General features: G+C 40.8%; 1 protein-coding gene across 1 annotated transcript; it reads right to left on the bottom strand.

The window, feature by feature from the left end:
• Positions 1–8,845: 8,845 nt before the first annotated feature.
• LOC139412068 (large ribosomal subunit protein eL37) lies at positions 8,846–11,178 on the bottom strand. The gene is made up of 4 exons (XM_071158863.1): positions 10,969–11,178; positions 10,377–10,512; positions 10,027–10,111; positions 8,846–8,947 (listed from the first exon to the last, which is right to left on the bottom strand). Exons 1-4 carry the CDS (start codon positions 10,969–10,971, stop codon positions 8,878–8,880), a joined length of 294 nt encoding a protein of 97 aa, XP_071014964.1. The 5' UTR covers positions 10,972–11,178; the 3' UTR covers positions 8,846–8,877.
• Positions 11,179–13,315: the final 2,137 nt, after the last annotated feature.

The following is a 13,315-nucleotide window of genomic DNA, read 5'->3' as shown; positions in this document are numbered from 1 at the left end:
GCCAGCTTAAATCATAAAACGACCAATATACATGGCTCCTATTTGACGCTGTTAATATTGAACAAGCAATTCAGTGGCTAAAGCAAATATACAGAGAACGGGATATCAACACAGAGAGTGTGAGAGCAACCAACCTCAACATGAGAAACCTCAACAGCGGGGTGGAGAAAGAAGATAATCTGTGAAACTGTAATTTATCAAAGCATGGAGTACTTCCAGAAAGATTATGGCCTTGTTCAGTGTACTAATTGTCTTGTATTTGACCCATGTCTGATTGCACTTTTACCAAACATGTTTAAGCATCTTCCTTTCATACGATAAAGAGCCACTAGATGCTTAATGGACAAAAATAGGCATATAGTTGACGAGCAAGTTCATAAAGTATTAGGTTTCAGGGTTAGGTTTGAGCTAGTGGCCCCACTTCAATCCATTCTACACGTCCCTTCATTCTACTGTATCATGGCCAGTATCGTCCCATAAGATGCAGTCCTGTGCTGTACATCAAATTACCGTAACACATAGAAATGTGAAACTGCTTTAAGTCAACACAACTCATGTCAACATGAATTCTCTGTCCTGTGTCATCTGGGGGCTGACGCCGGCTGTTCAACATTAGGGCACTGTTCACCTACAGATGAACAGGACAACAGACCACGTCATGATTTATTATAGCAATATACATGGCAGAGATCAGAAACTGTGGGATGGTAGAGAATATAAGCCTTTAGTGACGTGCAAGAAGGCCTCTTTCGCAGGTGGTGGTTCGAAAAAACAAAGACAAAATCTAATGTCGAGAGAAGAAGACCAGGCAATGGTTGAAACATTGTCAATATTACACATTTGTCTGAGGGTAAGCTACAATGGTATTATTGATTGTAGGCATATGAATTCTGTAAATATTGAGTATTTCACTAATTGAGGCCCTTGTTCAGTGCTACAGCCACAGCTATAAAGTGTTCGCAGACCAGGGAAGGAGAAGATTTGAGCAGCTGCAGTCTAGGAATTAGTAAACATTCAGTTAAGCCTCACACAAACATCAGATTCAGAATACGAGCTTAATTAATGGGGTTCAGAACAGTATTAAACGCAGCACCTTTCCATGAAACACTTTGATCCTCATTGTTATGTAAAAGAAACCACAGTAAATAGAAAAGTCTTAGCCGCTCAAGATGATCTGCATAGAATCTGAAAATTAGGCAGATCGGATATGATTAAAACAAAAGGGGCGGCAGGTAGCCTAGTGGTTAGAGCATTGGACTTGTCACCGAAAGGTTGCAAGATTGAATCCCCGAGCTGACAAGGTAAAAATCTGTCGTTCTTCCCCTGAACAAGGCAGTTTTCCAAGGCCGCCATTGAAAAAAAAAAGAACTTGTTCTTAACTGACTTGCCTAGTAAAATAAATAAAAAACAATGTGCTAAATATTTGGCCTTAGCAAGATGGGAATGCACTTAGCTCCATACAAGAACAATATTCAGCAGTAGAGATGCACCCAAGGGAAGAGAGTGAACGTACAGTAGTACCCATTGAATGGAATATACACATTGAGGCCAACAGTGAGAATAAACAAATTAGACATGGCACTTACTCTTCAATGTCATTTGTTTTGGCATCGCCTTACATTATGGTAAACACCTCACATTGTTAACCCAAGAAACCAAAAGGCCCCAAACGGACGTTGTCTGTTAAGAATTCAAGAAAACAAAGGAATGGTAATATAAGAGGAAGGGAGTAAGACAGACATGGTAGAACCTGCTGATGAAAGCCATGAATAGTTGATGTGTGTGTGTGTGTGTTGGCTTCGAAATAACATCCATGTTCCTCCCAATGACATCATTCCCCAAGGTCAATGGAGTTGAAAGGGGAATCGGTTAAGTTCACACAAATCCATTATAATTGACACTTTTACGGCTTAGGTGTCAGACCTCTTTAACCGAAATATCATAAAGCCACGAACAATGTTAATATTACAGTTAATACATTAGACAGCACTTATTTACTATAACTAATAACTAATTACTGACATCCATTTCCCCGTCCCAAAATTAGGGAAGTACAGTGGTTTCATACTGGTGTCATAATTACAGAGTATACCTTTTTATTTATTTTTTTTTTACAAAAGTTTGTCAGTTGGCCTGTAGTTCAAGACAAAGTGTAAAATAAAATATATTGCATATACCTATGCACCACAGCAAGCGAAGAGGAGTGAGTAAGGCTGTATTTTAGACCTCCAGAAAAGTAAATCAATAGAGAGTCCTGTGACTAAAATACTGGAAACACACAAGCATTTCCCAGCTTCAAGCTAGTGTGCCAGCCAACTCCGGTCTCCAGCGATTTTTGGAGACGCTCTCAGACTTTTACAAGAGGCTAGATATTCTGGGATGCTGCTCTACTCAGTGGTCAAATGTCATATTAAATCTTGGGGCAGTGGACTGGACCATATTTAACATATAGTACCCATGTTGATGGTGGCGTTCCTGACTAAGATGCAGACACCTGCCAGATCTCACAACACCTGGATAGGTGTTTAACATATCAACTAACCACATTATATGATTTAGCAACCTGCCTGACTGCTGCCAGTCGATGATGTGGCACACAGCTATATAGCAGACGTTGCATTGCAAAGTCTGCAATGTAGTCAGGCAGGAACGCCACCGATATCTTAGTGCCCATGGGCGTGTCCTGATCTTGTATATGGGAGTGTCCAGCATCCCATAATAAACCCTGGCCATGCCGAGGGCAAGCCAACACTGACCCCAGTCTTCCCAAATCCTAACTGTGTGTTTGGTCCAATAACTGTTCTACTGATGGGAAACTGTATTTTTGGGGGAATCATATTCAAAATGGCTTCCCTCCATCAGGTCTGTAATTGAGTGAGTGAGATAAATGGGAAGCATAGGAACCTTACAAAAAAAAGTGGATATGGGGAACTGGGTCTGGTAGAAGGTTCCCCCTGATAGACAGGATAAAACAACAACAACTCTAGCCATAAATTCAGCAGCTTCCAGACACCCTGAAATGGTTTAAGACAGGGATCAACTAGATTCAGCCGCAGGCTGATTGTTTTCTTGAGTGGATGGTCGGGAGGCCAAAACATAATAAAACAATTATTTGTAGACTGCAAATTGACCGCAAGATGCCTAAACAGATATGATATTTGACTAAAACATAATAATTTTAAACCTGGCTTGAATACGATCACTTCTTTCTATTATGCGTGGGAATAATTGGGTACAAATTACCTAAAGTAAAATCAATTGGAGCTGATTTCCTGGTGTTTTTAGTCTTTCATGTCCAACACTCTTTAAAAAAAAATGTTTTTTGGCTCAGAAAACTCAGAAAGCCATCCACAGGCCAAATTCGGCCCACCAGTTGGAGAACCCTGATTTAAGAGTTAACATGAACTCAGACATGAAACCAAAAGACAAAATATCTCCAAATATGAAAACAGGGAATTTGAATTTAATATGTAAAAATCTAGTGTGTGTTTATTTATTGTGTGCGCTATATGCTGTTTGTGAACTTGGTGCAGTAAAGTAGCAAAATGCAAATGTACTGTATTATTGTGAAATAATGACTTAATTAATTTGATCAAATGTCATCATTTGGATACAGCTCTGGCATCTCTGTCTTAGCCTGAAGCCAACTGTGATGCCTTTCCACTGTTTGGGCCAACGGTTCTAATTGTTAGTGGCATGGACCAAAACAAATGTAAGTGCTTTACCAGAGGTTGGGAATGGTTGACAAGTGCACTTACTCACGCACACACTATATCCAATGTCGCCTCTATGTGTATTTGCGAGGAGCAGGGCCTTGCAAATACGTCAAGATCTAAGGGACTGCAGATGTGAGGTGAAGTCCTCCAATGTGGGCCTTGCCAAAAAGGTTATTGGCAAGGGAGAGCCTTTAAAATGAGCCCTATTAGGGTCCTCTCTCTCCTTCTCTTCCAGGATTCTGGTCACAATGAGTTTTACAGGAACTGTCATCTCCTCCAATGTGGTGGTTGCCTCTTAGATTGCATCCATCTATGCTCCTTAGTGAGTGAAAGAAATACATGATAAGGATATACATTTAATTGTAAAATAAAGAAATAGAATAGTTGAATTGTAACTTATGTGAGAAGAATATAATGAACGATCTGCTTGACCTTTTTCATTGTATTATCATGGCCATTATTATGCATAATGAGGTACTTTCTCAGCAATGGACTTTGAGATTTGTCAGTTGAATAGCTGTTACAGTTCACTTCAGTTCACCCGGAACCCTCAATATATTTCCTGTTCTGTATTCACTGGTTAAGGATCAGGAGTCTGGAGTCTGACAAGTTGCTGTCTCATTTAAGACAGGCTGAGACTATTTAAAACATTTTTTTTTTTTTTAGATCCTCTGGCCTCAGTTGTGCTATCCAGGCATTTATCATTATGATGTGAAATGAAAATAAACAAATCCACAAATAAGTCAACCTGAATGTGACGAGCAAATTATGACTTCTCATGAACATGAACAAAAGAACACCTCGCTGATTTATAACAAACCAGGGTTTGATCATCAATGATGTAAACAAAATAAGGTTTAGTCATTATGAACTTTGCACTAATAACAACCACACTTTGTGTCAGCTGTTTCCTTATTCAACCATTTCAAAGTGCAAACATCTACACTTTGTACATCCACTTAGTGCCTTCTGAAAGTATACAGACCCGTTGACTTTTTCAACAACAACAAAAAATGACTCACAGCCGTATTCTAAAATGGATTAAATAAATGTTTTTCCTCATCAAGCTACACACAATACCCCATAAAGACAAAGCGAAATAAAAACAGAAATACCTTATTCACATACAGTGGCAAGAGAAAGTATGTTAACCCTTTGGAATTTCCTGGATTTCTGCATAAATTGGTAATAAAAATCACAACAATAGACAAAGACAGTCTACTTAAACTAATAACACACAAACAATTATACATTTTCATGTCTTTATTGAACACACTGTGTAAACATTCACAGTGTAGGGTGGGAAAAGTGTGTGAACCCTTGGATTGAATAACTGGTTGACCCTCCGTTGGCAGCAATAAACTCAACCAAACATTTTCTGTAGTTACGGATCAGACCTGCAAAACAGTCAGGAGGAATTTTGGACCATTCATCTTTACAAAACTGTTTCAGTTCAGCAATGTTATTGGGATGTCTGGTGTGAACTGCTCTCTTGATGTCATGCCACAGCACCTCAATCGGGTTGAGGTCAGGACTCTGACTGGGCCACTCCAGAAGGAGTATTTTCTTCTGTTGATTTACTTCTGTGTTTTGGTTCGTTGTCCTGCTGCATCACTCAACTTCTGTTGAGCTTCAATTGGCAGACAGAGAGCCTTACATTCCCCTGCAAATGTCTTGATAAAAATGCCTTTTTCCATCGATGATAGCAAGCTGTCCAGGCTCTGAGGCAGCCCCAAACCATGATGCTCCCTCCACCATACTTTACAGTTGGGATGAGGTTTTGATGTTGGTGTGCTGTGCCTTTTTTTTTCTAACTACACATAGTGTTGTGTGTTACTTCCAAACAACTCAACTTTAGTTTAATCTGTCCACATAATATTTTGCCAGAAGCACTGTGGAACATCCAGGTGCTCTTTTGCAAACTTCAGACATGCAGCAATGTTTTTTTGGACAGCAGTGGCTTCTTCCGTGGTGTCCTCCTATGAACATCATTCTTGTTTAGTGTTTTACATATCGTAGACTCGTCAACAGAGATGTTAGCATGTTCCAGAGTTTTCTGTAAGTCTTTAGCTGACACTCTAGGATTCTTCTTAACCTCAATGAGCATTCTGGGGGGGGGGGGGGGGGGGGGGGGGGGGGGGGGGGTACCAAACAAATGTATGCAGCATTGGAGGGCCCCAAGAACACAGTGGCCTCCATCAATCTTAAATGGAAGAAGTTTGGAACCACCAAGACTCTTCCTATAGCTAGCAGTCCAGCCAAACTGAGCAATCTGGAAGAAGGGCCTTGGTCAGGGAGGTGAACAAGAACCCAATGGCCACTCTGACAGAGCCCCAGAGTTCCTCCGTGGAGATGGGAGAACCTTCCAGAAGGACAACCATCTCTGGAGCACTGCACCAATCAGGCCTTTAGGTAGTGGCCAGACAGAAGCCACTCTTCAGTAAAAGGCACATGACAGCCCGCTTGCAGTTTGCCAAAAGGCACCTATAGTCTCTCAGACCATGAGAAACAAGATTCTCTGGTCTGATGAAACCAAGATTTAACTTTTTGGCCTGAATGCCAAGCGTCACGCCTGGAGGAAACCTGGCACCATCCCTACGGTAAAGCATGGTAGTGGCACCATCATGTTGTGTGGATGTTTTTCAGCGGCAGGGACTGGGAGACTAGTCAGGATCAAGGCAAAGATGAACGGAGCAAAGTACACAGAGATTCTTGATAAAAACCTGCTCCAGAGTGCTCAGGATCTCAGACTGGGGCGAAGGTTCACCTTCCAACAGGACGACGACACTCAGCACACAGCCAAAGCAACGCATGAGTGGCTTTGGGACAAGTCTCAATGTCCTTGAGTGGCCCAGCCGGAGCCCAGTTTTTAACCCGGTCGAACATCTCTGAAGAGACCTGAAAATAGCTGTGCAGCAACGCTCCCTATCCAACCTGACAGAGCTTGAAAGGATCTGCAGAAAAGAATGGAACAAACTCCCAAAATACAGGTGTGACAAGCTTGTAGCGTCATACCCAAGAAGACTCTAAGGCTGTAATCGCTGCCAAAGGTGCTTCAACAAAGTACTGAGTAAAAGGTCTGAATACTTATGTAAAGGTCATATTCCAGGTTATTTTCAATAAATTAGCAACATTTTCTAAAACCCTTTTTTTGCTTTCGTCATTATGGGTTACTACTGTGTGTAGATTGAGGATTTTTATTTTAGAATAAGGCTGTAACATAAAATGTGGAAAAAGTCAAAGGTTCTGAATACTTTCCAAATGCACTGTATATTTCCTTTCAGAACAATTCCTTTTCCAATTTGCAATGAACCTGTCCCAAAATAACAGTCTGGCTGTCAGGCATCCAAGTGGTTGGCTCATCATCTCCCTTTTGTTTTACACATACATACAAGCCATCTTCTGAAGATTTCAAATATAACTCATTGCACTGCGAGAGGAGTTTCTACTGGAATTGTGCTGGGGTATAAACACTGGAGTTTAATCCATTAGGTTCTATGAACACTCAGAAAACTTGACTCAGATTTGACCAAAATGATATCTTCCATGATTTAGTACATATACAGTATCTGGATGTTAAACTAAAGGAGTAGTCTAAATAAAGGAACAGCAGTTGGTTCTCAGTTTGGACACATCTGGCTGTTTGAAATGGATCCATTTGTAGGCTATATAACCCTGCTACAAAGGTACTTCAAAAGTCCAGTACCTTTTGTACCTTATTGATGCTAACAAGCCAAATGACTATATTGGAGTAAAATTCCTCACATTTGTACACTTAGTATCAAGTTTTTCAAAGACCCTTGTCCTCTTGCAACACTTTCAATAAGGAAAACAAACACAGGTAAAGTTCTGACACAAACCATCTGTGGATAGATTCTTCTCCTTTCCTTCTGTGACAAAATATCTCCTCTTAATTCCCGCCACTTCATCCTGTATGGACTGTGGGAGTTGCCATGGTGTTTATTTTTGTGTCTTTTTAGCGACTAGCGGCTTTGTTATGATAAAGCTCCTTCTGGATTCTAATAGAAAATAAGCATATACAGCCATGGGAATCCAATTAAATTGGGAGATTATTGACTAATGGAAAACTGGAGAAGACAGAACTTTCTCTGCAATGCAAAACACCACTCCCACCCTTCTATGGTGTGCCAGCTACTTATATTCCAATTCTACATGTTATGTCAAACATCTCCAAAACGGTGGTATGCACATGTAACAACTCTACCACATACCTTCACACTAAAACACTGTTGACATGTAGATATGAGAAGAGCCACTGAGTTTGGCTTCATATTTTATAAACGAAAGCTAGATACATTTCCTATTACATGGACTTCTAAACGTTATGTTCAGTGAATGGAAGAGGCCATACACATTGTGGCTTTGAGATGCTCTGTACACTGTACACCAGCCCTAAGGCAACCCATTGAATGTATATTCAAACAAATCAGTGATTTGTAGTTACTGTATTGAAACCAATTACTGGTAACTATAACAGTTAGTCCCATGTCATTTTCACATTTCATCCAGTAGTTTGAGTTGTGGGAAATATATTTATTTTTTAGAACTGCTAAATATCTATTCAAACATGCTTTCCCCCCCTCCCTCATGCCTCTTTTGTCAAATCACAATGAAGAATATTTCAGATATTAAAGCTAGAATTGTACATTTTTCTAGGCTCACTGGTGCTCCTGAATTAATATTCCTTGGCGCACAGCAAAATAGAGCCCTATTATTTTTCAGATCTTCAAGAAACAAACATGAAGAAATGTGTCCCTCTACTGGTTGCAGGAAAACCTTTCTTCAAACAAGTTTTAGTGATACAACTGAATTCCAACCACAGGAGGTTGGTGGCACATTTATTGGGGAGAACGGACTCGTGGTAATGGCTGGAGCAGAATCAGTGGAACGGTTTCAAATACATCAAACACATGGTTTCCAGGTGTTTTGATGCCATTCCATTTGCTTGTTCCGACCATTATTATGAGCCGTTCTACCCTCAGCAGCTTCCATTGATCCCAACACTTAATGGTTGCTGTTAGGGTTCTTGTCAGAGTTAACGGTTCAACATTTTGATCTTCACTGTATAACCTAAAACTGACCAAAGAAGAGGATGAGAGGCCATCAAGTTGTTTTATGATGAATTTATTTCAAACTCAGCCTAGGAAGAGCTAGAGGCAGCCACTGCTGCCCTCTTAGGCTTAGGGACAGTTCCCTCACGGAATCCATTCCTGGAAAAGACCAGAGAAATGTAAATGTGTTAATGAGGAAGGAGGACAACGAATTGTAAACTACATTCATATCAGGTGGTCTCAAATGCTTTACATTGTGAGGAACGTAACCCCATCCATCCCCCAACACGTACCACCCGTTTGGAAGATGGCACGGCAGAAGAGTATTTGGGTATTTTCCTTTCTTCTCAATTGATATAAGCCTACTCAGCATCCTAAAAATATTCTGAATATGTTATAAAGCAGTGTCCAACTTCAGTGTCATCCGGATCAAAATAACTTCTGTATGGGTTAACACTATGACCAATGTGATGTGTGGTATGACGGCCCTCCATTGTTACAAGGCCTCCCACTTGTCTTTATCTTTCTTGTTTCTGTTAGCTTTTATGCCCTTAGTTGGGTATATATAGCCTGTTTCAGTGTTGTCTATAAGTCTACTAGAAATGAATCAAACATCACATCTAAGAGCTGAGTATGTGATACGCGACTGGTCTTTCACTAGCAACTTACATAGCAACAATAGCTATTCGTGCCAGGTAACATTCAAGAAAGAACAGTGAAATAAGCCTTCCAACTTGGCGATATCAAAAGTCTCCAGTGATCATGAGATGTCAACAAGCATTCAAGTCTCTCACTGCCATGGCCTTGTCAAATCATGCCAGCCTAGTCACAATTTGATTGCAGAAAAACACATTTGAGGAGTAGTTTACCTAACAGTCACTAACTAAACAAATAAAACTAACACCACCTACCTCATGGTATATCAAATAACCCCTAATATTATCTCAACATTAACAAAACTGAGGGTTCAACCCGGCACTGAAATGTATCTGTGTAGACCACAACCAAAGCCATCAAGGCAAACCTAGCTGGTGAAATCACACCTGTTACATTACAATCAGGTGCTTCTCTGCACAGCCAAAACGTTTAATCCAGTCTCACATTCAACAGACAAAAATGCAAGCAAACAATGGAGAAATTGAGGTACATAACAATGCCTAAAGAACAGCTCTTCTTTGAATTCCGTGGGAAATGCAAACCACTCTTGAAAGTCATTGCAAGAAGGATGTTGGACTCACCTGAATCTGCGGTAGACGACCCTCAGGTGTCTGATACGGCCAGTTCCGGTAGTGTTGCGTCGCTTGGCCTTGGCACTCCAGTTATCTACACGGGTAAAAATGATGAGCGTGTAAGAATCGTCTTGTCTAAACCCCCGCGTGTGCGGACATCTTTCATTTCAGCTCTTTTCTTTTTGACATAACGTTATGCATCACCGAAAACTTGACATGACCTGCGGCATACATCCATCCATCCATCCATCTAGCCTCGCTGATGAGTCCCCATTGGTCACACCGATGGATGAGCTGATTTATCAATAACAACTAGCTAACCACCTGCCAGACATTCCAGAACATCTTGAGCCACTCACACTTTCTCTTGCGCTTTTCGGGGTAGCCACACTTTCCGCAGGAGGACTTCTGGAGGTGGTATGCCTTGGAGCCGCACCGACGACACAGAGCGTGCGTCTTGTTGCGACGTTTACCAAATGACGACGTTCCCTTAGTCTGGGAAACATAAAACATGTATGAAAAGCAATAACAATTGGACAGTATAGTTAATTCCAAACACAGCATTACATACAACTGCATAATGTCACAAAGCTATGTCAGTTGGCTGGCTAACATGATACTAGTGAAAACCTGTGAAACTTAGGCACGGCTTTCGCTTTTTTACACTATGAAAATAAGGACATACTAATGAATGCCGTCTTTAAAAATATATATTTTATGGGGGACAAAAAAATGGTTTACTTTCATTTTGAGAATGATTTGGAAACTAGTTAACGTTACAGTTCATTCGTTGGGTTGATAACTACTGATTATGAAACTGAACCCGTGAAATACTGGGGTCTGTGACACTTCATTGCTTTCATATTCACAACAATAATGCAGATGATAAGGGAGAAAATGCATTAAAGCAGATGATTTGAGATTTTCAGTGTAATCTCGGTCCACCCTTACCATCTTCTTGCCGAAGTTCGCACGATAGAGACCGGAAAAAGGTTTTGTGTTGCACTAAATTCAGTCCGTACCGGTATGCTGTAGCAAAACAAGAGCTGCCAATAATGTGTTCCTTTCACTAGCACGGAACGTAACTAATTGATGTTGGTCGTTGAAATTTAAATACAAAATACTGTAATACAACATGTATTGTATTATAATTATTATTTTTTATTTTGAGATAATGTTATCCCATCATGCCAGATGCCAATTTTTCCCCGAGAGACAGGAACAGCAGCTAATACTAGCGGTCTGTTGAGGCTACTGCCAATTTTGAGTCCAGAAAATCCGACATTATAATTTTCATCTCCCTTGCTCACGTGCTTACTACTTGTTTCTCTTTATGCATATTTCTTTGGACCTTCACCATGACTACATGAAGTTGATGGAGCGATTTAGGAGGTACTTAAAAAAAACGTTATCCTATATAGTCACCAGGGAGTCATCATAAATGATATCAATTGACTGAAAGAATAACGGAAATGCCTTTAGTTCTGCTGTCGTATCGCATCACAGCACAAATATAAACATGTTTAATTCCATTGTTTGTAAACAAAGTCATTGTAAATACTTTCTTGCCTCAAAACATTAAAACTACAATTTGTATATCATGTATGTAAAGAACTTGCATGCATAGCTCTGTCAATGAATTTGAGTGGTTACATTTCTCCAGCTCCATCTCTCAGCGGTTTACCAAAACAGTGGCATGTTGTCTGATGTGTTATTGTTTGAACCACATATCTCCTCTTTGAGTTGTAGAACCCTCATCAGCTTCTAATAGTAGGTTAGAATTTTCTGTCTTGTTCTCGATTTTCACAGGGGCTTTCTCAACTGATCAGGTGACAACCCAGCAGTGGTAGTACTTTTTATGAGCTCAGTGGCTGTTGCTGTTTCAGGTGGGGAACTACAGCAGGAGAGGGCTGCCCCAGCCACCTCAAGCCATCCTGCAGTCTGCTCTACCCAGGAGTCTGTACGGCTCTGGCCCCATCCTGCTGGCACCGGCTGGTCACTACGGTGACACTACAGGTCAGTTTAATCGTGTTTCACCGGTACACACTGGAATCAGTTACAGTTACAAGGTAGTAAATAAATTAAAGATGTCCCCGGAAAAAAAAACAAAAAAACAATGCCAAGGGCAGTGGTGGAACCGAAGAGGTGGATGACGAGAGCTCAGAGGATCAGGAGCCAGAGTCCAAGACGAAGCATAAGAGGGTCACTGGTACAGAGGATGCTGGAGCTGGCAGGGGGAAGAGGAAGAAATCAAAAGCTCCAGAAGAAGGGTACCACTCTGACACCTCTGAGCCTGATGTAAAAAGCAGCAAGAAAAAGGGGGAGAACAAAGGAAAAGTAAAGAAAAATAAGAAGAAAGCTAAGAAGGACAGCGAGGAGGAGTATGAGGTGAGAAGCAGTGAGTCGAAGAGTACAGATGATGAAGATCACAGTGATACCATCAATAACAAGAAAAGGAGAGCAGAAAGGCTCCCTGGTGTGATTGAGGCCACCAGTAAGGGAACCAAAAAGAATAAAGACCACCAGGAGAACGACATGGGGTCAAAGGACAAAAAATCTAAAGACGACGACAAAAAATCCAAAAAGGACAAGAAAGAGGGCGAACAAACTCGCGAACAGGGGGATGAAGAAGGGGATGGCAAAAAGAAGAAGAAAAAGGCCAAGAAAGGCTCAGGGGGGGACAGTGATGAGGACACCAAAAAGGGGAAAGGCAAAAAAAAGAAGCTGGTTGAGAACTACGTGGAGATCTATGAGAATGAACTACGGAACTATGAGCCAGATACCATGGAGAACTATGAGGATGAGTACCACAAGAAGAAAGGTATGACACATTATATTGTACATTGTACTGTGTAACTAGAATGTGGCACACAGATCAGGGACAGAAGCAGGTCACAGCATCAAACATAATGGTAATAAATGGGCACATAATGGCAATAAATGGGCACAAACAATAAATGAAAGAACATACAAAATACAGACCTCATAGTATTATTGGCTGGCTAGCTTCAAACATGATTGCCAGAAATATAATAGGTCTACTACACAGAAAATATTTGCGTCCTTAACTATTTCTCAAGGCATGAGCTCCCCCCGTTATAGGTTGACTGCAATTGATTAATACAATGGCTGTATCGTTGCTGGTTCCTGGTGTAATAGCTTTATTGTTGACCTTAATTTTCTGGGTAATACAACACTTAAAGTATTCACAGGTATGAGGTAGGCCTATGTCTGCATCTCAAATGTAACATGACACCTATCAATAACAATGGCTTGTTTAACTTAATGAAAAGGACCC

This window comes from Oncorhynchus clarkii, chromosome 6 (genome assembly GCF_045791955.1).
Source record: "Oncorhynchus clarkii lewisi isolate Uvic-CL-2024 chromosome 6, UVic_Ocla_1.0, whole genome shotgun sequence".
Lineage (NCBI taxonomy): Eukaryota > Metazoa > Chordata > Actinopteri > Salmoniformes > Salmonidae > Oncorhynchus > Oncorhynchus clarkii.
Note: the sequence above shows the minus strand (reverse complement) of the source record. Positions and strands in the feature narration are given on the sequence as shown.